Below are 23,991 nucleotides of genomic sequence, written 5' to 3'. Positions count from 1 at the left end.
AACAGGTATTAGAGTCTCTGCCCTAGGGTACTGGGGACATTTGTATAGTACAAAGAAAGACCATGATAGGTAAGAAGGCATCTGCTGCTGTGAAAAAGACAGGCCTGAGAAGACTTCCCCCTTGCCCGCCAAAGAGCTGCATGAATAAGCCGGTCTTTACTGAGACCTGTTGATCCTGCATTAGAAATCCTGGATGGAAGCTCTGTCTCCTATGATCATGCAAATACCTCATTAATATGAATTATTTAGGATGAATTATCCAGTCCCACTTGATAGACTACTTCTGGATTGGTTTTGATAGCTGAGAAGGCAAAGGGACAGTAGAGTTGATGAAAGGCAGTAGGATATAAAGGTTTGAAAAGGAAGATGATAGGCTACATCTGTCTGTGTTTCAGTATGCAACAGAGTTACCAAAAGATGTCTTGTTGCAGAGCCCTGGGGAGATCTGGGACTTTAGTCTGAGCAGCTACTTAATTTGCTGTGTGACTTTGGTCATTCCTCATTCTGTAAATGGAGATTGTGCATGGTCCTTTAATGTCCCTTTTAGTACTGACATTGTGTGATTTCTTCTGCAGAAACTGAGAAATCTGGAGTCCCAAGGTGTGTGCATGTGTGTGTGTGTGTGTTGTGATGGGTATAGGCTATATCAGGAGGAAGCTGTGAGAGGCGTTGTGGTCTGTGGCATGGACTCGTGGTATCAGGGGCCACATGTGCATTTTATATAACCCTGGAGCACAGCTCTTGCCTGGTGTGGAGCACTTCCTGCATGTGACTGAAGTGAATGAAGTCCTGGCAGGTGCCCAGCAGCATAATATAGAAAGCAGAGCAAAAGCTTAGGGTAACAAAAGCTCTCCACCACAGTGATTGAGAGCCATTGCCAGTTCTGTGCCCAGTGTTCTTGGGTTGCTTGGAGCCTTCCTTGTCTTCTAATAAAGGCGAAGCCACAGACCTCTTAAGGGCTTTGTTGAGCGGTCAGAACTGAATGATGAGCAGTACCCTTTTTCACAATGATTTCTCGGGCTTTCAGCTGACAACTTAGTAACAGACAAGAAGATGCTGTTCTAGCCTGAATCATAGACTAGTGACAGCGGAGGGCATCAGTATGTCAGGTGTCCCGTGCAGGGAAGGTATGTACATTATCAATATAATAAATGGTAGCTTTGCTATTACTTTTGAGAACCAAACATGCAATGGGTACTGAACTGGGGATTTTACATGGGAATTGAAACTAGGTGTTTTACATGGGTGTGAAAATGGAGGACCCTTGAAGAAAAAGAATGAATATGATTTCTACTTTACAGTTGCAGAAACTGCTGTTCAAATAGGTGAAATAACTTGCCTGAGGTAACAGACTCCTTGGATTCATGGTTTGTCAACTTACCATTCTTAGCTTTGTTCCTTCAAGCAAGATCTCTTATTCCTAGCATTCCACATGTTATAGACTAGTTCTGTACCTTCTTAGCTTTCATACATATTCTCTTCCATGTCTGCCCACTGAAGTTACTGGAATGACTTAACATGTGAAAATTTATATAGTCAGAGGGGAAACTTTTTGGAATTAAATTAGAGTTGTCATAGAATTGGAAACATTTGGTTTGATTGATGTCTCCTTTTAGTCATTTATAGATGTTCTTTTTGTCTTAAAAGGTGTTTTGTTTGTTTGGTAGAGTGGAAAAGAGAAAACATTGATTTTTAAGTAATAGCCCAAAGTCCAATCCAGAGTAGGTAACAAAATCTTGTTTTTATGAAATACGTAATCATAAGCCATCAAAAAAAACAAAAAAACAGGGGCGCCTGGGTGGCTTAGTGGGTTAAAGCCTCTGCCTTCAGTTCAGGTCATGATCTCAAGGTCCTGGGATTAAGCCCCGCATCGGGCTCTCTACTCAGTGGGGAGCCTGCTCCCCCCTACCTCCCCTCTCTGCCTACTTGTAATCTCTGTCTGTCAAATAAATAAAATCTTAAAAAAAAACCCCACAAAACAAAATATTGCCATTTTCAGTGACATGGATGGAACTAGAGGGTATTGTGTTAAGCGAAATAAGTCAATCAGAGAAAGACAGTTATCATATGATCTCACTGATAATGTGAAATTTGAGGAACAAGGCAGGGGATCATAGGGGAAGAGAGGAAAAAAATGAAACACGACAAAACCAAAGAGGGAGACAAACCATAAGAGACTCTAAATCTCAAGAAACAAACTGAGAGTTGCTGCAGGGGAGGGGGTTTGGAGGGATGGGGTTGCCTGGGTGATGGGCATTGGGTTGGGTATGTGCTATGGTGACCACTGTGAATTGTGTATGACTGCATATGTCACAGACCTGCACCCGTGAAACAAATAATATATTATATGTTAATAAAAAAAAAAAAGAGGGGCACCTGGGTGGCTCAGTGGGTTAAAGCCTCTGCCTTTGACTCAGATCATGATCCCAGGGTCCTGGGATCTAGCCCGCAGCATCGGGCTCTCTGCTCAGCAGGGAGCCTGCTTCCTCCTCTCTCTCTGCCTGCTTCTCTGCCTACTTGTGATCTTTGTCTGTTAAATAAATAAATAAAATCTTTAAAAAATACATTAAAAAATAGGTAAGCATAAAGGTAATTAATTCTATGTTAGTACCACACTCTGTATTATATTATAAAAATATGGTATAGTTAATCCTATGAGACTCTGGGATATAGCTGATTCTTAAATTTCTTCTGTGTGATGATTTGTGGCTGCTTAAGGAACAAATCCCAAATAAGGCAAGGAAGAGAAGAAAGAATGTGGGAGAGAGCAGCTTTGAACAGTAGTGGGAAAGTGTTCCCTGGAGGGACCTAGGGAAGTAGGCTTAGGGGAGGTAGCTTGTTTTCCCAGTGCTTAGAAGTCATGATTGCAGCCTAGTCATATGAGTGTTACTGCTTCTTTCCTTTTATTAATGAAAGTTACCTCTTTTCTCCTTTGCAATGCATGGTATATAATAATTGGTAAGCTGGTGAACTAGGAAACCTTAATGGTGTTCAACAGATGCTTACGTTTATAAAGCACTTCTTAGCAGGTGGGACATTGCTAAGTCTCTCAGTAGTTGAGTACTATCCATACAAGAAATGGGATGCCTTCCATTCTTTCTGTAAAACCAGCATTTCTCTAAGGAAATGCTTGTTTTTAAAATAAAAGTAAAATTTTGCTATCTTAAAATTTTGCTATCTTAAAATTTTTATGCAGGTATGTCTTTAATAGAATGTAAGGTGCCAAGACTTGGAATATTTCATAAGCCATACTTCTAAAACTTGCTTATTTGTAGACATTTCTGGAGTTGTCTTTCTGCCATGGTGATTTTGTTAGAATAGTATGTAAATTTGGAGGAAAACGATACTGAGCAGCTCTTAACAGTGTTCTTTTATCCATGACTAGCATCAAGTGGAGGAAACTACATTGAGAATTTAAAATGTAATTGGTGTTCTAATTTTATTAAACTCTGTAATTTTTAGAATAAATTAAGCAGAATTTTTGGAGTAAAAATTAAGTATTTAAGGTGGATGTAACTAGTAAATGCAGTATATTTCTTGGGCATGTGCACAAAAATCATGAACAGTAACAAGGACCATAATCACTCTTACTGTCTTTCTATTCTAGATATTTGAATGGTGGTATTTTCGCAAGTATGGAACGTCATTCATTGAACAAGTCTCAGTAAGCCACTTGCGCCCCCTCCTGGGAGGGGTTGACAACAACTCCTCCAACAATTCTAACTCCAGCAATGGGGACTCAGATTCCAACAGGCAAAGTGTCTCAGGTACGGAAAGTCCTTCAGTTTGAACATGATTTATTTATTTTTACTAAATTATTATGACTATAAGACTGTAATAAGTTGTTACTTAAATATTAGTCTCCGGAGAAGAATGCTGTTTATTTTCCCAAGGTGTTGACAGCTTCTACCAGGGAAATAGAATAGAAGCATCACAAGGAAAGGAAATATTTATTTTGTTTAATTTTATTTTCTCTCCATTTTGGTTTAGCTAAGGATCATTTACTTAGGTCAGTATTTCTAGCCTGAGTCTCTGGCCTCCTTGTCCCTAGTTTCTAGGACTTTACTGAATGTTTCCATTCTCTTTCATGATAACAGCAGAACCTTCTGTCTAACTAGATGTAATCATGTCACCCCTTTGCTTAAAAAGCTGCCTTGCTGAAGATAAAGCCCAGACTCCTTAGCACAGCATAAGGTACTTTCACCTTTCTTGCCAGCTATGGCTTCAGTCGCAGTCCTGTCCCTCTCCTTTTCATTTCTTAAACATGCTGTGTTTTCTCATGACCCTTTTCCTAGAAGTCGGTCTCCCTCTCTGGTGTGTTTGCCCGTTTTTCATAACCCAGCTCCAGTGTTACTTCATGGGAAGGCTTCTCTGATAGGCTGTACAATATCTCTCCACCTTTGTCGACTTGTAGCATTTTTATCTTTAGTAACATTTATCAAATCACACTATGATGTTTCAGCTGCTTTATGGCAGTATTTCTAGCATTTTGCAGAATGTCTGCTCCATCATTGAAACTCAGTGAGTGAACAAATGAGTGCATGCAAGGCCTGTAATTTCTCCATTCATAAAAGAAGAGGGAAGAATATGGTCTCTTAGCTTGGTCTCTTTATCAGGTCAGTAAACATTTCCTACGTCCCTAATATGAATACAGGTTCTTTTGATTATTATGATTGAAAAAAAAAAGCCAAAGTTCTTGTCCTCATGGAACTCTCCCATCTACTGAAGGAAACACAGCGGTGAGTGCTGTGATTACATGAGGGGAACATACAATACTATGGAGAACAAAGGAGGGGTTCCTGACCCAAACTGGGGGAAGAAGTTTGCTTCTTGAAGGGGAGGGCACTAGTTCTGGTACTTGAAGGATGAAGAAGAAGAAACTGAAGAGCTAGATTAGATCTGTTTTTTTTTTTTTTTTCTTTCTCCTAGAGTAACTCAGCTTCAGTCCACATTTCGTAACCATCTCACCAGGTAATAAGCATCAAGGAGCATTGCACATACATTTTATTTCTGTTGTTGATCTGGTGCCTGTTCAGTAGACCCTTTGCCACCCATCTGAGAGTGGCAGGGGGCACCAGCAGGTACACATTTTTTTCATCCTAAAGGGTACGAGAGATGGCACCACTCAGGTAACAAATTGTCTGGGACTTTGAACTTACCCATTTTGTGGAAAAACAAACAAACAAACAAAAAACAAAATAGAGTTGAACAACGTGAAACACTAACCACTATTCTAACAAATGTAGCACATTATTCTAAGGGGGGCGGTCTTCATCATTCAGTCATCATCACATAAGCCATGGTGAATAACTGCCCTCAGTTTGCATCTGCCGTGAAGACCTCTTGTCTGATTTGAGTTACTATAGTCTTTGAGTGCTATAAAACATCGTAGGAAGTTAACAGATTAGAAATGGAAAGCAGCCTTATTTCTTCATTCTTCATTGTGAGTACATTTTTATTTTCATTAAAATTCTCTCTACACAATTTAAATTTCTTGATATCATTCCTTAATGCAATGAAGAGTTCTTCTTACTGTCACTATTATTTTGCTGTTTCTCTTTATGGCTAACTTGAAGTAAGCCTTATGTATTATATAAATCTTGATGCTATTCTTAGTGCTTTTATGGCAGTTTTAAAAGGGAGAACCTCAGCCCCTTATAAAAACATATTCAAAAATAATGATCATGGAAATTCCCAGTTTTATTTGTACTGAATTTTTACCCAAGACTGAGTTTTTGAATATTATTATAATTCGGTTCCACTAGTATTTGCTCTATGCATACAGTTTTTCTGTTCATTTCCTATATAAGAGGTACAGCATTTACGATCTAGCATTTTATGATCTGATCTGATAAGAATGTTTGAATAGTTACATTTAGCGAAGGGGAAATTACCTTATCTAAGTATATTTAGGGCTCAGTCTGCCCTCTTATTGACAGCTAGGTTTCTAAAATTTGGCTGACTTAGCTCAGCAGACATGTATGTGAGTATGGTTTCAGTGGGACTAATACTATTTTCCACTTCTCTTTTTCTGTGGTAATTTTTATTTTTGAATAAGAAAAGTATTATTGAAGTATACTGTCTTTTATCTTACTTTTAATCACTTTCTATTAAATAGTCTGGTTTCATCTAAGTAAAGGAAAAAGAAAGTCCAAAGCTGAGGGTAATTAATAGCACATTTTCTTAAAAAGAGGAATTTGTTTAACAATTTCTATTCCCTTAATAATAATACAATGGCTGTTGCCTTAATAACATAAGGGTGAATCTTTTGATTTTCTTTGAGAATGACAAGACAGTTCTTTGGTGAATCTTACATGAAATACAACATGGCTAAGAAATCCCATGGATATTGGCAGAGGCAGTTTAATTGCTTATTTGAGAAAAAATAATTGAAAAACATAAAAGAAAAACCCTGAAATTATTAGTTATAAACTTGATTTATCTGAAAGCCATAATGTAGCTCTTAAGGAGTCATTTGTTTTGGTTGAAAGTTGAAAGACCTGACCTGCTTAAGAATGATTTGGGTGGGGTTATGGGGAGTGGGAGGACTATGATTGTCACAAGGCGAGCTATTCATACCTTGTTTGTTTCTGTACAAATTGGCCTGGGTGCAGACTCTTTTAAAAACTGTAGTAATCTTTATCTCTGGATCAGAGAAGAAATGTAGTTAACTATACAGCTTCTTAAGCTAGCCAAATTTTAGGTTTTTAGGTTAATATTTATTGGCTTAGGTTAATATTTATGAACATTTTACTTGTTTTGCTTTTTTTGGGAGCTAACCCACCATTTTTCGTCATAAACCCTGCTGATGTATTTGCCATGTCACTGTGTTTCTCACTGCCATTTCTTAATTCAACTCAGCTTATGAGCTGATGGTGTGCTGGGATTTAAAACGTGGGCAACTTCTTCCTGTCTGAAGGGAGGGGGTTCTCAGGGACCAGTAACATTTTGAATCTGGGTTCATGGGAACATCTGTTTGATAATTTGCCCTGTTCTTGAGTAAGTTGCCATGAAGACAAGGGTTGGCAGCATTCACCTTCAAGATATTTGGAAAAGTTCAGGGTGCTTTATCACATGAGAAGTATCCTTGCCAAAGTCAAGTTCAAATGCTCTGAGATAACTTAGTGTTCTCTTGCAGAGAACTAGATCTTTAGACAAACTCTGGTTATAGTTACTTGCCTTTGTCTCAAATAATTTCATTTTAGTCTCATTTAATCTTAATATATATCGTATATATTTACATAGTATATATGTGTACATATGTAAGAAGCAGGTACTGTTACTATCTCTGTTATATGGTTGAGGATAAGTTGTCTGCCCAAGGTCAGTCCAAGGTCACATGGCTGGTAACCTAGGTAGTCTTACTTTGGAATCCAAAGTCTTAAGCCCCAACTAAAAAAATTAGCCAAGATCCTCTGTGAGGTCTGTAAACACAATACTAATGTAATTACTAAACTGGTAAAATAAATAATTTCATAAAAAACCTGTACTACCATACATTATATTATTTCAGAAGTGATATTAGCCAAACTTACTTAGAAACAGCTTAGTGGTGGAATTGCTGGTGGTGGAGAACTCAGGCTCTGGGGTCAGACAGATGTGGCCCTAATCTTGGCCCTATCACTTGGTTGACCTTGGCTGAATCACTTACCTTCCTTGGTATCTTAATTTCCATACCCGGGAATAACAACAGTATCTACCTCACAGAGTACATTGAGGAATAAATGAGTCATTCAGAAATAACAAGTCAGAGGACAATCATCAGGCAGTGTCCCCCAGATGTACTGACTTCTCTGTGAATATGCTGGGGAAGATGGCTCAGCTCCATGGAGATAGGGCTTTGGGTTCAGTGAGGTTTACTCATTAGCTCAATGACTCACTTTTATGTCCAGGCCTTTCAGTGCTTGCATTTCAAATATGTCGCTTGGCAGAATTGCAAATTGCTACATGTCCAGGAGCTTTGGAGTTGCTTTTTAATCATCTCAATTAGGGGAATTCAGTTGTCCTTGCCACATCTATGCATGAGTTGAAATGATTGTTTTAGCCAGTGCTTATTACATCTTTTAAAATCTTTTGCTACTAAAATTTATGTTCTAGTATAGATTTGATCTCCAGTTGAATTGTGAAAGTGCCTAAAACAGTTTTAGTCCCTGGTGAACATTTATTTAATAAACTTACTTCACAGTTTCCACAGTATTTGGTTGAGCTGATTGACTTAGGTCAGAAATAATCAATGAGAAATGTATGAGAGATCCGATAAAGATTTAACCATCTTAGCAATACTTGAAGAAAGTAGTACACGATCTTGAATAGAGCAGATCAATAAAAATGGTCTTGAAATTCATGATTTTTTATACCTATTCTCATTCTGTAGAATCTGAGGGAATAACATATTTGTTGAGTTGAAAGCTATCTATATGTTCCTTTGTGCCTTTACTACTAATTCTTTCAAAACAATTATTTCAAAGGTTATCAAAACAGCTAAAGCTTAACTACTTAAAGAAAATGGATATTGTTACTCATAATGATTGTTTAAGAATAACTAGGGGCACCTCGGTGGCTCAGTGGGTTAAAGCCTCTGCCTTCGGCTCAGGTCATGATCCCAGGGTCCTGGAATCCAGCCCCGCATCTGGCTCTCTGCTCCGCAGGGAGCCTGCTTCCTCCTCTCTCTCTCTGCCTGCCTCTCTGCCTATTTGTGATCTCTGTCTGTCAAATAAATAAATAAAATCTTTAAAAAAAAAAAAGAAAAACGTGTGAAATAGAGAGTTGGGTATTCATTTTTGAGATATCAAAGCTATTAAATATATGGCAGAATCATATGTCAGACATTGACTGGCTTGGGCTTAATCTTGATTGTCATAATACATCTGGTGAAACTATTGAGGGCCCTTTTCTGGTGTACTTTGGAACTAAAATGTTTGAAAGTTTGTTTAAACGTGCCTAACATTTCCCTACAGGAGTTTTTGAAGCTGTTTTTCTAGTGGAAAATTTAATTGATGAAGTCATAGGATTTTTGAAATATGATGTTGCAGGGTAATGGGCCTGTTGCATATAGTGGGTGGTTGTTGGTCAATCTGGACACCAGCCCTTAATCTCATTTACTATGAACAGCAGGGAAATTATATAGCTTTTCTATGCTTTACTTGTTTGTAAAAAGGGCCTACTGTAGGCCCCTCGCTAGCATATGTAAGGACTATAGATGATTTGAGCTTTAAAACCTCTTATAGAAAGGCTCCATGAAAATCAGGCTTATAGCTATGACAAAAGTTGCTATTGCTGCTGTTTATAATAATATTACCATTATTTTTAGATTTTAGATTCTGGGAAGAGGTGGTAACTTTTTAGTATAACAAATCTTCCTAGGCTATAAATTAATAATTTATATGTTTGAAAATTTATATATAAACACTTTTATATGTTTATATGTGTATATAGATGTACGTGTGTGTATATATATATATATATACACACACACACACACACATATATTTATTTATTTTTTTTAATTTTAGGAAAGAAAGGTTCTCGGAGTAAATGAATTGGATGTGGAGTTAATTTTCTTCCACATGAATAAAAGCTCTGTGAGTTTGGAGCCTCTTGGTTTTTCTGAGAATTAAGTTCTCTTTTTCTTTGAGGACTGTGACAAAGCGAAAGTCCGTGGTTCCGTCTACTCCTTCTGTAGAGCTTCTTCAGCTGGATGCCCTTTCTATTTTTCTACCAAGGCTATAAGCTCCTATTTTATTTTAATTTTTATTTATTAATTTTTAAAGATTTTATTTATTTATTGACACAGAGAGAGAGAGAACCATAAGCAAGGGAAGTGGGAGAGGGAGAAGCAGGCGCCTCGCTGAGTAGGTAGCCTGATGCGGGGCTCGATCCCAGGACCCTGGGTCATGACCTGAGCTGAAGGCAGACACTTAATGACTGAGCCACCCAGGCACCCCTATTTTTGTATTACCCAGGGTCCAGCCTCAGGACTAATACAGAATAGCCATTCTATATATGTTTAAACCACACAGTCCAGTGAGTGGTGGGGATAGGCATTCTAGAGGAGTGAGTGAGTACAAAAGACATGAAGGTGACTGTCACTGGGATGGCAAGCTTTAGTAAGGAATGGTGAGAGGGAAGGCTGAAGACAAGACTGTGCTTGATATTAGAAGTCCTTGATAGCAGTAAGTTTTTTTTTAATGTTCTTTGTCTATGACATAAAAACTTATGATCATCCTATTATTACAAAGGGTGGAATCTGTTCTGCAGACTTGGGGAACTAAACAAGTACTATTCCAATATTTATTGCTTCTCTTCCTCTTGAACTACATTCTTGCATGCGTGCTAAGGTCTGAATATTTCTCTCAGGATTTGTAGATAGAGACTCTTCTGTGGGCTGCTCCAAATGGAACTATAGACAGTATGTTTATTGTATTGGGGCATATTTTTAATTGGGCTGTTAATGTCAGCAAGCCCTTGATGGAGTCCATGTCAACTTCTGGGTCTTCTAAAGGGCACTGAAATTATTGATTTTTTTTTTTTTAGAGATTTTATTTATATTTTTGACAGAGAGAGATCACAAGTAGGCAAAGAGGCAGGCAGAGAGAGAGAGAAGCAGGCTCCCCGCTGAGCAAAGAGCCCGAAGCGGGGCTCGATCCCAGGACCCTGAGATCATGACCTGAGCTGAAGGCAGCAGCTTAACCCACTGAGCCATCCAGGTGCCCCTGAATTGTTGATATTAATGGAGAATGCAAATTTCCTTTTGGAAATAAAATTTTGATTCTGACTTAAATAATTTATTCCTCAAAGACATGAGTAAGGTAAGAGACTGGACCTCGTGTGGAAAAAATTTTACCCTCTGGATATCTGAGTTGAACTTCTTGACTTAAATCTTCACATTCTAATACTTTTGGTATTTATAACCTCTGTCCCTATCACCAAACCATCAGGCAGTCTGATATTTATGGGTTATGTACTCAAGAATAATTCCAGAGGGAGAGAGTTTTTCTAGTAATGGTTAAGATTATGAAACAGAGTAGCAAAGAAGAAATTAACATAGCTGTGACCTAATTTGAGATAGAACTTTGAGATGTTCATATTTGACCTCTAGTTGCTATTTCTTTAAAAAAAATATTCTGGTTTTGCACCAATTTGAAGGATACAGCTAATGAAGACGTTTCTTACGTACTTCTATATCACATATTTTTTTTTATCATTCAGAGTATTTTACATCTGTTATAGTTACTTAGATCCTCATTTCTAAGTTTCAGGGATAGAGAAACTGAATATAGATTACATGTATGACACTAATGTTAGCAGTGACTTTTTTAAAAAGTTCAGTTTTCTGTTACAAGCCGTAAAAGCATTTCAAAATGTTTGTAGCACCGCCTGCTGGCTGTATTGTGACACTTCCTTAATAAAGATCGTATCTTTAGATACTGCTCAAAAATACTTTAGGTACATACACCATTTCTCTTTGCAGTCATTTTTATGTAGAAATAATTTTATTTGTATCCAACATAAAACAGAGTTGAAATTTTAATTGGAGGTGTTTTGCTTTATGATTTGTTTCTTGAAATTTGAACAGTGCTTATCCTTCTAGGCAAATAGAATAATGTATTCACTGGAGATAAAATAATTTGCCATAACCTTTTCACTAATATTTCAGATGAAATTCAGTGGGGCAGAGGCATCTCCGCACATGCTCCTGTTTTCTTGTAAATAATGCCACCATGAATATCCTTTGTACATAAATATGTGTGCATATTTGTTATTTGCTAAATACTAGCCTTGCAATATTCATAAAACTTGAAGAAGAGCACTTTGGATCTTAAAAGACATCCTCTGAGGAGACGGTGGGAATGATGAGGACCTCAGAGTTACAATAGCGTTAAGGACAGCGATCCTGGTTTTTTGGCTCACAGGTGTGATTCAAGCCATGATTTGAAGTTCATTAGTGACCCCCTAAGGGCTTTTACATCTGGAAAAACGTAATTATTTAAGAAAAGCATAATTTTTTAGTTAGTGCTATAGGAAGTGACAGCCATTGAATTTTGCTTTCTCAGGAAAAAAATTCAAAGATGCTGAACTAACTGAACAAATCATCATTTGTTCAAATGAACAAAGATCATTTCCTAAATGTCGAATTAAGCTAAGTGTCAGAAAATTTAGCGCCATTATTTATAAACATTGAGCACGTTTTAGGCGGGCTCCACTCCTAATTTAAAGATAAATTTATCTTCTTTAAATGAAAACATGTCTTCCTGTTATATGTATACCTTTTGTTTGCTATTTTATCAAGAATGTATTGAGATTACACACAGTGTTTCTGTAGTGTTTTATGGTCTCCGTTTTCATGCTGTATTCTAGTAGTGCATTGCTTGTTTGTTTTCCCCATTGAGTGCTCAGTACTCTTGGATGGGTATGGATGGGTGGAAGGATGGATGTTGCATATAATAGGACTGAGAATCTTAATGAATCACCCATGGCCTTTAATGTTCTTTTGATATCTGCAATAATTGTTCACTTTTTTGTGTATATGTCTTTGGGTGTCTTTTGGTGGACTACACATACAGTAATATTTTAAGTACTATTAACTGATTTTATTTTCTATTAAATATTACTCATTCAAAGAAATGTATTCTGAATCAGTAGAAAGTCTTAATCATAGGCTGTTTAAAAAGAGTTGTAGCGTATTATAAGACACTACACTCTTATAAGACAGTCCTAAAAATTAATGATTGACTTTTCTAAGTCCTGTGGTTCTAAATTTCTGCAGTCTTTGTATAAGAAAGATGTATAATCTATTAGTACATGCTAGAATTATAATATTAGTATAATGATTGCTACATGTATCTGTATAAGCAAATAGTGTTAATGCTTTAAAACAATATATTTTCATAACATTTCTCCCTAAAAAAATACCTTTATTAATTTTCTTATTACTACTTTATGGCGATATAGAAAGCAATCTGGTGAATTATCACAAGATCAGTATTAACAAAGACCTTAAATAAAAATCTAGGGCACTTGCCTATTATAATCTAGAGCATAAGTTAGGCTTATTTAGGAGTTATTTTAAGATTTATTTTCGAGTAATAGAAAGTAGTTTTACTTCTACCTGTATCTTCTACCTATAATTTTAGAAGTAAATTCATAGAATTTGTTTAGACCTCTTGATGACTATTGGAGTTATGAATGAGCTGATTTTGACCTATACCTTGATTTAGCAAATTGAGGAAGCTTAGGCCTGGAAAGATTAGGGGAAACTTTCCAAATTCCTTGTATCTGAGCTACGTTTCCTGATTAACCACTCAGAATTTTTCCATGTTCCTTCTCATGTAGAGGATAGAGAATAAAATTATCTTATCAAATGGCCAGGAAGTGTGGTTTGCTGAATTAATTAGCTTGTAGTGTCTCTGAACTCTGTGTAACATTTTCATATTTCTCTTTGTTGCAGAATGTAAAGTATGGCGAAATCCACTAAATTTATTTAGGGGTGCTGAATATAATCGGTAAGCATTTGACAGCTTGGGAGACAAATGGGTCTAGTTCAGAGAGTAAAGACAGCAGGGAATGTCTTTGCTGGTTCATTTAGGGGTCATTGTAACTGTCTGGGTAGTGTTTTTGTTTTTGATACAATCCTCAAATGTTTTGATTTTTCTGTTTTATAAATATTTTTGGGATTGGAATTGGAATAATATATAAAGATGTGTAGTTTTTAGAAATTTTCTATTACAGTTATTCATTTCATTATACATTGTACAATCAAAATATTTTGAAGCTTACCTAGAACGTGGTTATGAAGATGTCACAGAAGTTATGGAGGAATTTAATTTTGCAGAGTAATTAGGCATATCAGAATTTTCATGGCTTTTGGGAAATGTCTATTCGTGATAAAATTAGGGTAAGTGTTCATTAGCTAGTGCTAGTAAAATTTTTTGACAAAAATATAGAGGAAAATGTTTCCTTCTTTCCTGCTGGTATACGTCCTAAAGAGAGAACAGGATGATTAAAAAAATTTTTTTTCATTCATTGGCAAAGCTGTTTTAGTTCATGTTTTATAGTTCAGCTGCTATGCAGCTTAATATATTGTAGGTCTTGCTTTCTTCTCTCAAAGTGTCTGACCATTTATTTCCCCTTTACCAGGTATACTTGGGTGACAGGACGAGAGCCTTTGACTTACTATGACATGAATCTCTCTGCCCAAGACCACCAGACATTCTTTACTTGTGACTCAGACCACCTGCGTCCTGCAGATGCAAGTATGGACAATCTTTTAGATAGTTGCTGAGTGGAATGGCTTTTTGGTTTGAATAAGGTTATTTAAATAATAATGTTTATTGCTTTTAGAATATTTGCTCTACAAAATCCCCAATGTATAAAATACTAAATTGGACATTGACTAGGAGAGCCCAGAATTCTGATACTTAAATTAAGGATTTATCACAATGAAATATCAGTGTAGAAACAAGTCTTCTTGTTATAATTTAAAACACCATTTAGAAAAATATACTGACATTGGATTTATATATTTTGAGGAAGTATAAATTTTATTTAAAGCTAATTAATCCTTGGTTTAGGTAGGATGAAGGGTCATGTCTCTTTGATGATATTATAATTAGAAATTGGGATTCAGTGAATCCAAATGATAAATATATTGTAGTGATTTCTATGCCTATTTATAGGCTCACTAGCATTAAGTTGGGGCATGGCCTTAATTATTGGAATCCATATTTGTTTTCCATCTTAGAGAAGGCTTTGCTTGGCTTGCATTTCACATTGTTTGAGGTTCAAATAATTCCACTGATATTTTTTATATTACCAAACTTAAATAAGTGAAAAAAAATCTTTAAAAAGAGGAATATGTACATGTACCTAAGAAACTAACTTAGAATATACATAGTTATAAAACAAACATGGAGATTGTTGCTCTTTTTTAAAAGGTACTCTTTGGGGGTGCCTGGGTGGCTCAGTGGGTTAAAGCCTCTGCCTTCGGCTGGGGTCATGATCCTGGGTTCGAGCCCCACATCGGACTCCCTGCTCAGTGGGAAGTCTGCTTCCTCCTCTCTCTCTCTGCCTGCCTCTGTGCCTACTTGTGATCTCTGTCAAATAAAATTAAAAAAAAATAAAAGGTACTCTTTGCCATGGCAGAATATCATAGTCCAATAAATATTCCAGGCATTGAGCTTTCTGCAATATATATAAAGAAAACTGCTCTGGTATATAAAAACTGTGTTTGCAGCAAACTTTGGGAACAGATAGACATGTTAAGCAAAAGGCTAAAGCACTTTTTTTTTCTATTCCAACTCCTAATTCTTCAAATGGTTTTAAAATGTCCTAATACCCAGAGCCTATAGAATTTGGGAAAATGATCAATAGAGATTATGATGTGTCTAAGTAGAAGGAAGAGATTAGTAGCAATTTCATCTCAAAAGAGGTAAAATAATACATGTTTCTTAACAACAAATGACACTAATGAGCAAAAGAAGTATTAAATCTCTTTTAGAATATCTTTTCTTTCTTGATTAAGAAACCTTAATCTGTGTGGTGAGCATAGCATAACATGTAGCTTGGAGAATCACTATGTTATATACTTGAAACTGCTGTTAACACTGTGTGTCAACTAATACTTCAGTAAAAAAAAAGAGAAATCTTAATCAAGATTAAGTCTCTAAAATGATAGACCATGCCTTAATCTATAAGATTTAGATCTGTAATTTTATGAGCATAAGAAAGGTTTGGTATCATCTACTGAAGGACAATGATATAGCAAATTAGAATATTTGTGTGACTTTGGAGATTTGGGCTGACTTTCTTGGTAAGTGAAATACTGTCTTGTACTCAAGCTGAAAGCTTTTAATTTAACTGTGTTGAGTCTTCCATATTATGTATATTGATGGACATGCTTTTTTCTCTTTTTCTAAAATAGTAATGCAGAAAGCCTGGAGAGAGAGAAACCCCCAAGCTAGAATTTCTGCAGCTCATGAAGCCTTAGAGATAAACGAGTAAGTGAGGGAAAATCTTGCTTTTAAAAAGGAAAACTCATCCTTTGCTGAATGTATTCAGTTGGTATTAGTAGGATACTTAAATTAAATTATACATTTGACCTTGAGGATCGTATTGGGGGTTATTAGTTTGTCAAAAATTTTTTTTGTAAAGGATATCCATGTAATGGTGGTTTTCGTCATCTTAGAGAGCAGTTTAGTGGTTTTGCTACGACCATCCTTAAACAGCTTCCAAGGGCTATTCCAGGGCTTCCAAGATCTTTAGGGACTACCTGTGGCATATTTTAAGGACATAAAATCAATACAGTTCTTTACATATCTAAAACATATAGACAGGGAGTTTTTTTTCAGTTGTAGAGTTCTCATCTGTGCCATCACATTTTTTAGGTAAAGCTTTTGCTAGTCGGGAAAAGATAACAAAAACGTAAAGTGAAAAAAATTGCACTTTAAAAGTATTTCAAGATCAAGACAAAGATAAGAGGAAATGCTATAGTTAGTGTTGTCAAACATGCTGTGGGTTACCAAGGAAGGCTGGGAAATATCTTCTGGAGATCTCAGAAAATGGGAAAGATTCTTAAAATTGGAGTCATAAAATCTCCGGGTTGGCAGAGACCTTAAAGGTCATTTAGCTCAACCACTCATCTGGTGCTTGAATCACCTCGACACTCTCCCTGCCAAGTGGTCATTGTTAAACTATTTTATGATTTTTTTGAAGAAGGTTACGGAATCTTCTTTGGAGGTCTTAGAGAAAAAAAAAAAAAGATTCACTTGAAAGTTGGAAATCCTGCCATTGTAACCTGTTGATCTGTTTGGTTTCTGATTCTGTCATACAGCATATTTATTTTCCAGTTTCTTGTCATCTACAAATGATTTTGATATGCCTGCCTTCTGTGTGTCATCCATGTTTCTGATAAATATGTCAGGATCAGGGACAGAATTCTGTGACATGACATATACAGACTATCCTCCAGGTCCATGTCTTCATGACTCATCATCCTTTGGTATTGTTCAACTAATTACTAAGCTGCCCAAGTTACACTGTGATTCAGCTCATATTTCTCCATTTTGATCTTAAGGATGCCAGTTGTATCTATGGATCTTTATTGTTTAGTAAATTCTTTAGAGTAAATTAAGCTAGCACAACCTGATTTATTTATTCTTAGTGAATTTAAGCTAGCTTCTAGTGTTCACTACTTTCTTTTAAAAATGCTTGGAGACCATCCCTTTAAAAATCTATTAGAATATCTTTCCAAATCACTGTTCTGTAGTTTGGGAAGTCTGCCTCCTTCCCTTTTTGAACACTTTTACTGTATTTGTCATTTCATCTTCTAGCACCTGTCCATTCTTTGTGATTCCTTAACTATCCACAGAGAGCACTTCCATGGCCTGCCTGCCTACGGGGTCTGTTGGCTTCCTGGGATTTGCCCATCCCAGTATAGTAATTCATTTAGAATAGATCAGTTATTTGCTATCTTACATCTTTTTACCCATGTTAGAATTTAATTTCTTCTCCCTTTTTCAGCCCGACAATCATGCTCCTTGATAGAGAAGCCAGGAAAACAATAGTAGTTAGAGAGTTTTGCTTTCTCTTTATTATCTGCTGCTACTAACTACAAACTTTTCTTGTTTTGATGTGGTTGTTGTGTTGTCTGTCTTTTTTGCTTATTTATTTTTGCGATGGTTGTAGAGAAATGGGGGGTGATAATAGGGCCTTAAACATAATTTTAAAACGGGAATAGATGGTTGTCTTTAGCATTTTGTTGTGTCTTTATTTTGCTTTGCAAGCTTCAGCTAATTTGGAGTTTTAGCTCTCCTGACATTATTCTTATTAGCTCATTCCACTCTCTTGTAGTCCTTCATGACATGCCCTCTTTCCATCTTTTTTCACATGTCCTTTAAGAATCTGACCTTGGGAGAGATCTCTGTGCAGCTGTTTTGGTTACTTAATTGTCACCCCTCTTTTCTTCCTGAGAGGTTCATTTGTGACTATGGTGATAGTTGGACATTTGGAAGCTGCTCAACCCTCTTCAACCATTTTTTTTCCTTCAGAGTCTCATGCCATGAATCATACCTCTTTTCTTTGAAGTTTTTGAAGTCCACCTTACCCTCTTGGATTACCCTGAACTCCAAAATGACATACATAGTAACTCTCTCTGAATGTTCCTATCAATTTTCATTTCACCAACTATTTTTTTCTTCTTGGTCAGAATTAGGTCCAGAGTTGAAGTTCCCCTAATTGCTTCCTCTACCATCTGGGAGATAAAATTGTTACCAAAGTAAGTCAAGAACCTGTCGGGTGCCCTACTTCTAACCAAATGAGACTTCTTCTAGCAGATATCTGGATGGTTGACACCCCCATCACCATACTTTCTTGCTTCTGTCTGTGTATTGTGTTGTGACAAGGATGCATCATCTCTATCTTCCATCGAGCTGAGCCGTCGTTCTGTACTCCCCAACCATTAGCACTTCTATTGCTCTTTCTCCTTCACTCACAAGCTCTTAGCATGTTTCTACCCCAGACTCATGACTTCCCACATAGATATATGTTTTCTTGGCTAGTAGTGCTACTCTGCCTCTCCTCCTAAGAATACTATTTGAAATATAAATAAATAAAGTAAGCAACTTACCCCCCCACCTGTCTTGAATTCCCAGCCCACCGACTATAATCTTATAGCTAAATCCGCTGATACTGTATCCACCACTCCGTGTTATAATCTCAGTTTTCACTTCATTACCCTTGATTCATACCTATATGTCAGCATCTGAAGCCTTAAATAGTGCTTCCTGATGCCTGTCCCAGTTATTTTCTCCAGTGAATCGCTGGGCAGTTTCAGCATCATTATTGTTCTTTCTAAGTCCTATATCTGCTGCCCTTCATAGTAATTGGTTTTACAGCATTTTTTTCTGGGTGTTTTTTCTCCCTATTGCACCACATTCTATTTAAAGCCCCATTGGTCAGTCCTGCATGAAATTAGAAGGATTGACCAAAGAATTGACAAGAGCCCTCCTCAAGGCTAAGATTGACTTGTCACCCAAACCTCCCATTGACTGTAAGTTCAGCCTGCTTTTCCTAGCTGGGCCATTGCAGTTTATGAATGGTAAAAGTAACACTTGGTTTCACTTTCTATTATTTTCTCTCTTGTGGTCTGATGGAGGTTCTGATAAGTAGGGAAGTGACCACAAGAGAGGCAGTGGAGAAGAAGGAAAGCAGAGGGATCTGTGCAGATCAGGACCTGTATGGTCTGCTCCGGCCTCACTGTTCCCTGTCACATTCCCTTTCTTTGGCAGTTGGGTTGTTCTGATATGATGGGGAAGGTTGAAACTTCCAAGAGTTCCCCTTGTTTGTTAGTTAACTGCTTATCCTTTCCGGCTTCCTAGCTTAGAGCTTGTTGAAAGGATTAAATGAGACGATATATGTTAAGTGCCTGGTACAGTGCTTCCTACATACTGAGCAGCAAGTGGTGGTAGCTGTCACTGTTAAAGGCATGAGACTGAACTCTTGTTCACTGCCAAGGCTGAATCAGATTTGGAGCTCTTCAGAAATAACATTACCTGTGGGTTCTTCTAGTGTTCTTCTCTGGCCCAGAAAATCAGTGCTGACTGTAATGTGAGGTTGAAGCGCTGTTTTTTTAATGCGTAATTGATCCGATTTAATGAACTTCTCATTCTGAAGATATCCTTAGATTCCAGAGAATCCGTGGTTAGTGACTAGAAGGAAACTTGTCTGTAGGATCTCTAACTTTGAGAGCTGGAAGGAGATCTTTCCCAACAGCTCTCGTCATTGCCATCGCCGGTTGACACGGACTATGGGACTACGTAACCCCTGCCGGCTACTGTACTGAGCACTTCACATGCATCACCTTACTTAACCTTCGCAACAACACTGTCAACAAATCGGTTCCCTGTTGTGCTCCATCAGGGAGGCAGAGTAATAACTTGCCCGAAGTGACACACTAATAAGGGGCAGAGTCCATCTGTGAGCTCCACACTCCTAACACTACACATCCTACCTTTCAAGCTAAAATAGAGACATTTCTTTTGTGTCATTATTTTGTGTCGACAACTACAAAGCAGGGGTGCATGAACCAGCAGCCACTCTGCATGTTTCGGCATAACTCCTTGCCCTTCTGCATGCACTCCTCCAGCTGTGACAGTATCCTTGGATTTGTAACTGACGGTGGCTATTATCTGAATGGACAGGTGTGCGACTGCTTACATTCTCTTGGCTGAAGAGGAAGCAACCACCATTGCGGAAGCAGAAAAGCTGTTCAAGCAGGCCCTGAAGGCTGGAGATGGCTGTTACCGGCGTTCTCAGCAGCTACAGCATCACGGATCCCAGTACGAAGCCCAACACAGTAAGCTTTTCTCCAGGCTGGCATGTTGGGGGCCAGAACTGTAGCGTGATTAGTCAGAACATATGTTCAGGCCAGTTCAAAATATGACTCCCCTAGATAAGAATAAATGCTAGGTTTTGCCTTTCTATTATTTTTTTCCATCCCATAAGAGCACAGTACATAATTAACTTATAGCTTCGTGACCGTTCACCTTCATTTACAGATTCTCTTTCCTTGTCTTTTAGATCCTTAACTCTAGAAATAAATGGTAATAACCTTTAATGGCAACCTTTTTTTCTCCTCAGAATTCTCACATATTTCTGTTTATTAGTTGTTTCTCTGTCCCGTAACACAAGGCCTATTTGGGAAATTGGACTTAAATTTATGTTAATGTAATCAAAGATTTTCTCTTACACGTCTTCTACAGCATGGGTTGAAATAGGACAACTAAGAATATCACAGTTATTGGTGATTATCCCAGCACTTAGCTCATTGGTATTGGCTTCCAGAGATAAAAAGCCATGGGTTCCTAATTATTTATCTCTTTTATATTAAAAATAATGGCTGCTTTTATTTAAGATAACTCTTTAAAATGAGGCCTTTCACTTTAGTACTCCAAACAGAGGGTCAGTGATATTTTGGGGGAATGGTATAAAAACAAGACAACAACATTGTTTCTGGAATTCCTGGAGCTGCTGACTTGTCAGTTTTTTGGTTGTTTAAGTAGAAATTTAATAATCCTTTCATTGTCCATTCAGACTTCAGGTTGTTTCCTTAAGGTGGAATTTCTCACCTCATTTTCCCCTCCTGCATCTTGGAGAGTAGGATTGCATCTCCTTCATATTTGAGATTATAAAATTAAATTTTAGTGCTAAACTTGGATTTGGTGCAGAGAATGAGTGTATTAGTCCTTATGACCAAGGTACAGCAAGATCTTTGATCTTTGTGTATATACATGTATATGTCCACATGACACATAATGCATAAGATTTTATTTGCATTTTGCAGTAAGTATGTGTGTTAATCAAGTCTCACATATCTATCTTGCTTTTAAAAAAATTGTAACAATGAATTTTGAAGGTATTTGTATAGTAATGTCTATTTTGTGAACTAATGAGAATTAACACATAAAATTACATTCCTTATAACTTAAGAAATTTACTTTATTCCTTTTCTTCTGTAAATGAAATCCTTTCAACCTGTTGCCTAAATCTATCCAGAAAATATAATCACATCTTTAAAATAATTTGTAGGTGCTTGGCAGATTTTCAACACACATCTTGTTCTCATTGTTTAAAACTTGAAATGTTAGGACTTTGGTCTTAACATCTTTTAATAGCTGCATATTATACATGTACTTAATCTATAACAGGTGTGTCATATTTTTCTAAAGCATGGTAATTTTACTGAGGATTAAATGCATGTATGTTCTCACTGGTCTGGAAACATATCCAAAAAGACATATAATTAAATAAAAGATTAAGATGAGAAGTTGTTAATGTACTTTTTAAGAGCCATTTTAGTGACTATTATTATAACTAGTTAGCTTGTCAGTGCTTTCTCTAACACTAGGGTAGTTTTCATTTTGTTGCGTGCTCTATTGTCATATCTGGAATGTGTTATATTGCTAAATATATATTGCTAAAATAGACTTCTTTGGGGACCTGGAGATGATTATGATGTCACTAGTGTTAGGGAAAGAATAATATAAAGCAGAAGTTCAAGATGAGGCTTCTCCAGACTTAATGTCAAGAAGGAAAAAAAAAATAGTTCATCAGGATGCAACCTGAGATTCACCTCTTTGCATCTCCACCAAAAGCATGCAGACTTGAAGAATTTGGAATTCTTGCTTGTAAACCACATTGAATGTGGCTATGTTCATTTTCCCAGCACTTTGTGGCAGATGATTTTATTTATCAAATATTCAACATCCTAACTCAAAAGCATGGATTAGGTAATCAGTCACATGATTTGACCTTTAGAAACCTAAGTACTTTTACTACACCGTATGCATTTTTACTACTAGCACAGTTGTCAGTGCTCCTGGAAGTAAGAAAAAGCCAAAGGAGCCCTCTGTGCTCTCTGAGTTTTTCCTTTAAGGGCATGGCAAATAGACCTCTGTTTTTTTCTTGCTGCTCAGCTGAAAGCTTTTTGTATTTTTAAATTTTGATATTTTATATTTCCTTCTTTAGGACGAGATACCAATGTCTTGGTCTACATCAAAAGAAGGCTAGCAATGTGTGCCAGAAGACTTGGGAGGACCAGGGAAGCAGTGAAAATGATGAGAGATGTGAGTTTAAGTTTGTTTTTGGGAACAGTAGCAATGTACTTGACTTAGAGAAGGAGGAGCCAACGGAATGGCCACTGCAGAGAGTGCCAGTGATGGCGCGCAGTGGTCCCATGGGAGCTGGAGCCCGCCAGTCTGGGATTCAGCTCGAGCTCCCAGTGTATTAGATGAGTGATCTTGGGCAAGTGACTCAACTGGTCTGTGCCTGCTTCCTCATCTATAAAATGGGAATAGCTAACAAGAACTTTAACAATAACAATATTAAGAACAAAAGCAATTACTGCTTAGGATTGTTGTGAAGATTAAATGAGATAATATGTGGAAAGCTGTCCATAGAGTGACTGACATATTAAGGAAATTTCAATACGTGTCCTTGTTATTAAACCTCTGGAGCTGTAGCCGGAAGCCAAGAGTGAGGTCAGCCATTTTAGCTGACTGACTTTTTTGTGTGTGTATTGGTGTTAGGAAGATTTGAATAAACTATGGGTCTAATTGCTACTCTAAAATGTAATAATAGTATGATCTAATCTGATTGAAATTATTTCAAGCATTTTTCTAGATTCTTGAATCAGGATATTTTATTAGTAGTAGTCAATATAAGAAGAGAGGAAATAGGTAAGAGTTTTAAAAGGAAAGAGAACCTAGGGAGATTATTCAATAATCAAAACAGTAGTTTTAAGGGAAGTCGGTAGAGGAACTTTTACTTCCATGTTTTTTAAAATAAGAAATACTTTTTCATAAAGAAACTGACACCAGTGGGAATTGTATTTATACACCATTTACTTTTAAAAAACAGTTTCAGAAGACTTTTGCCAACATTTCATGCCCCTACTGTCTTCATGAAGTCAGGAGACCCAGGTAGCCACTCCTTATAAAAATGAAAGAACCAAGGGGCAAGATAAAAGTGGTATCTTGCCCAGTTCTCAGCATTTGGGTTTGTGAACAGGACTGTGTAAACCTAGTGAGCCTTTTGTCGGTTTATCTTTGGAAAGTTATTCATATGAATTCCCGGTTACTCTGGCTTGGGTGGGAGGGTGTTGCACACCAGGCCCCCACCCCCTAGTTATTTCTGCAAGTTGCAGCATAATGCGGAGGTCCCAGTGAGATCCGTGCCTGGGTCAGTCTCCTCCGTTAAGCAGCAGGATAGCCCCCAGATCTGAGGAGAGGAAAGAGAGGAGGGAGATTCCAAGGTAATTCTGTTTGATTGAAGGTGATAGCTGCTCTGTGGGCAAAGCCACTGCAAAGGGGATATCCCAGGATTAAATTTTTTTGGTTGAGGGAAGAATTTAAAGAATGTTTGTTATACAGTGTAAGTGCTAATTTTTATGAAAGGAGAGTTCCGTAGAGACATGGACTTGCTCTCAAACTTCTTAAG

General features: G+C 37.2%; 1 protein-coding gene across 10 annotated transcripts in view; it reads left to right on the top strand.

Moving 5' to 3' along the window:
• ST7 (suppression of tumorigenicity 7) overlaps nucleotides 1-23,991 on the top strand; it is a 237,560-nt gene that overhangs the window by 128,204 nt on the left and 85,365 nt on the right. For 8 of the 10 annotated variants that reach the window (XR_004384181.1, XM_032870768.1, XM_032870796.1 and 5 more), the window contains 7 exons: nucleotides 3,608-3,767; nucleotides 13,448-13,502; nucleotides 14,137-14,252; nucleotides 15,920-15,995; nucleotides 18,203-18,271; nucleotides 20,196-20,350; nucleotides 22,522-22,619. Coding sequence is in view for 9 of the 10 variants with exons in the window: in XM_032870768.1 (XP_032726659.1) it covers nucleotides 3,608-3,767; nucleotides 13,448-13,502; nucleotides 14,137-14,252; nucleotides 15,920-15,995; nucleotides 18,203-18,271; nucleotides 20,196-20,350; nucleotides 22,522-22,619 (729 nt within the window). In the remaining variant the exon portion in view is untranslated. The remainder of the gene's footprint in view (nucleotides 1-3,607; nucleotides 3,768-13,447; nucleotides 13,503-14,136; nucleotides 14,253-15,919; nucleotides 15,996-18,202; nucleotides 18,272-20,195; nucleotides 20,351-22,521; nucleotides 22,620-23,991) is intronic. The other 2 variants (XM_032870787.1, XM_032870778.1) reach the window with 1 other exon arrangement.

This window comes from Lontra canadensis, unplaced genomic scaffold (genome assembly GCF_010015895.1).
Source record: "Lontra canadensis isolate GAN:19392208 unplaced genomic scaffold, GSC_riverotter_1.0 scaffold2, whole genome shotgun sequence".
In the NCBI taxonomy this organism is placed as follows: domain Eukaryota; kingdom Metazoa; phylum Chordata; class Mammalia; order Carnivora; family Mustelidae; genus Lontra; species Lontra canadensis.
This window is presented reverse-complemented; position numbering and strand designations above follow the sequence as displayed.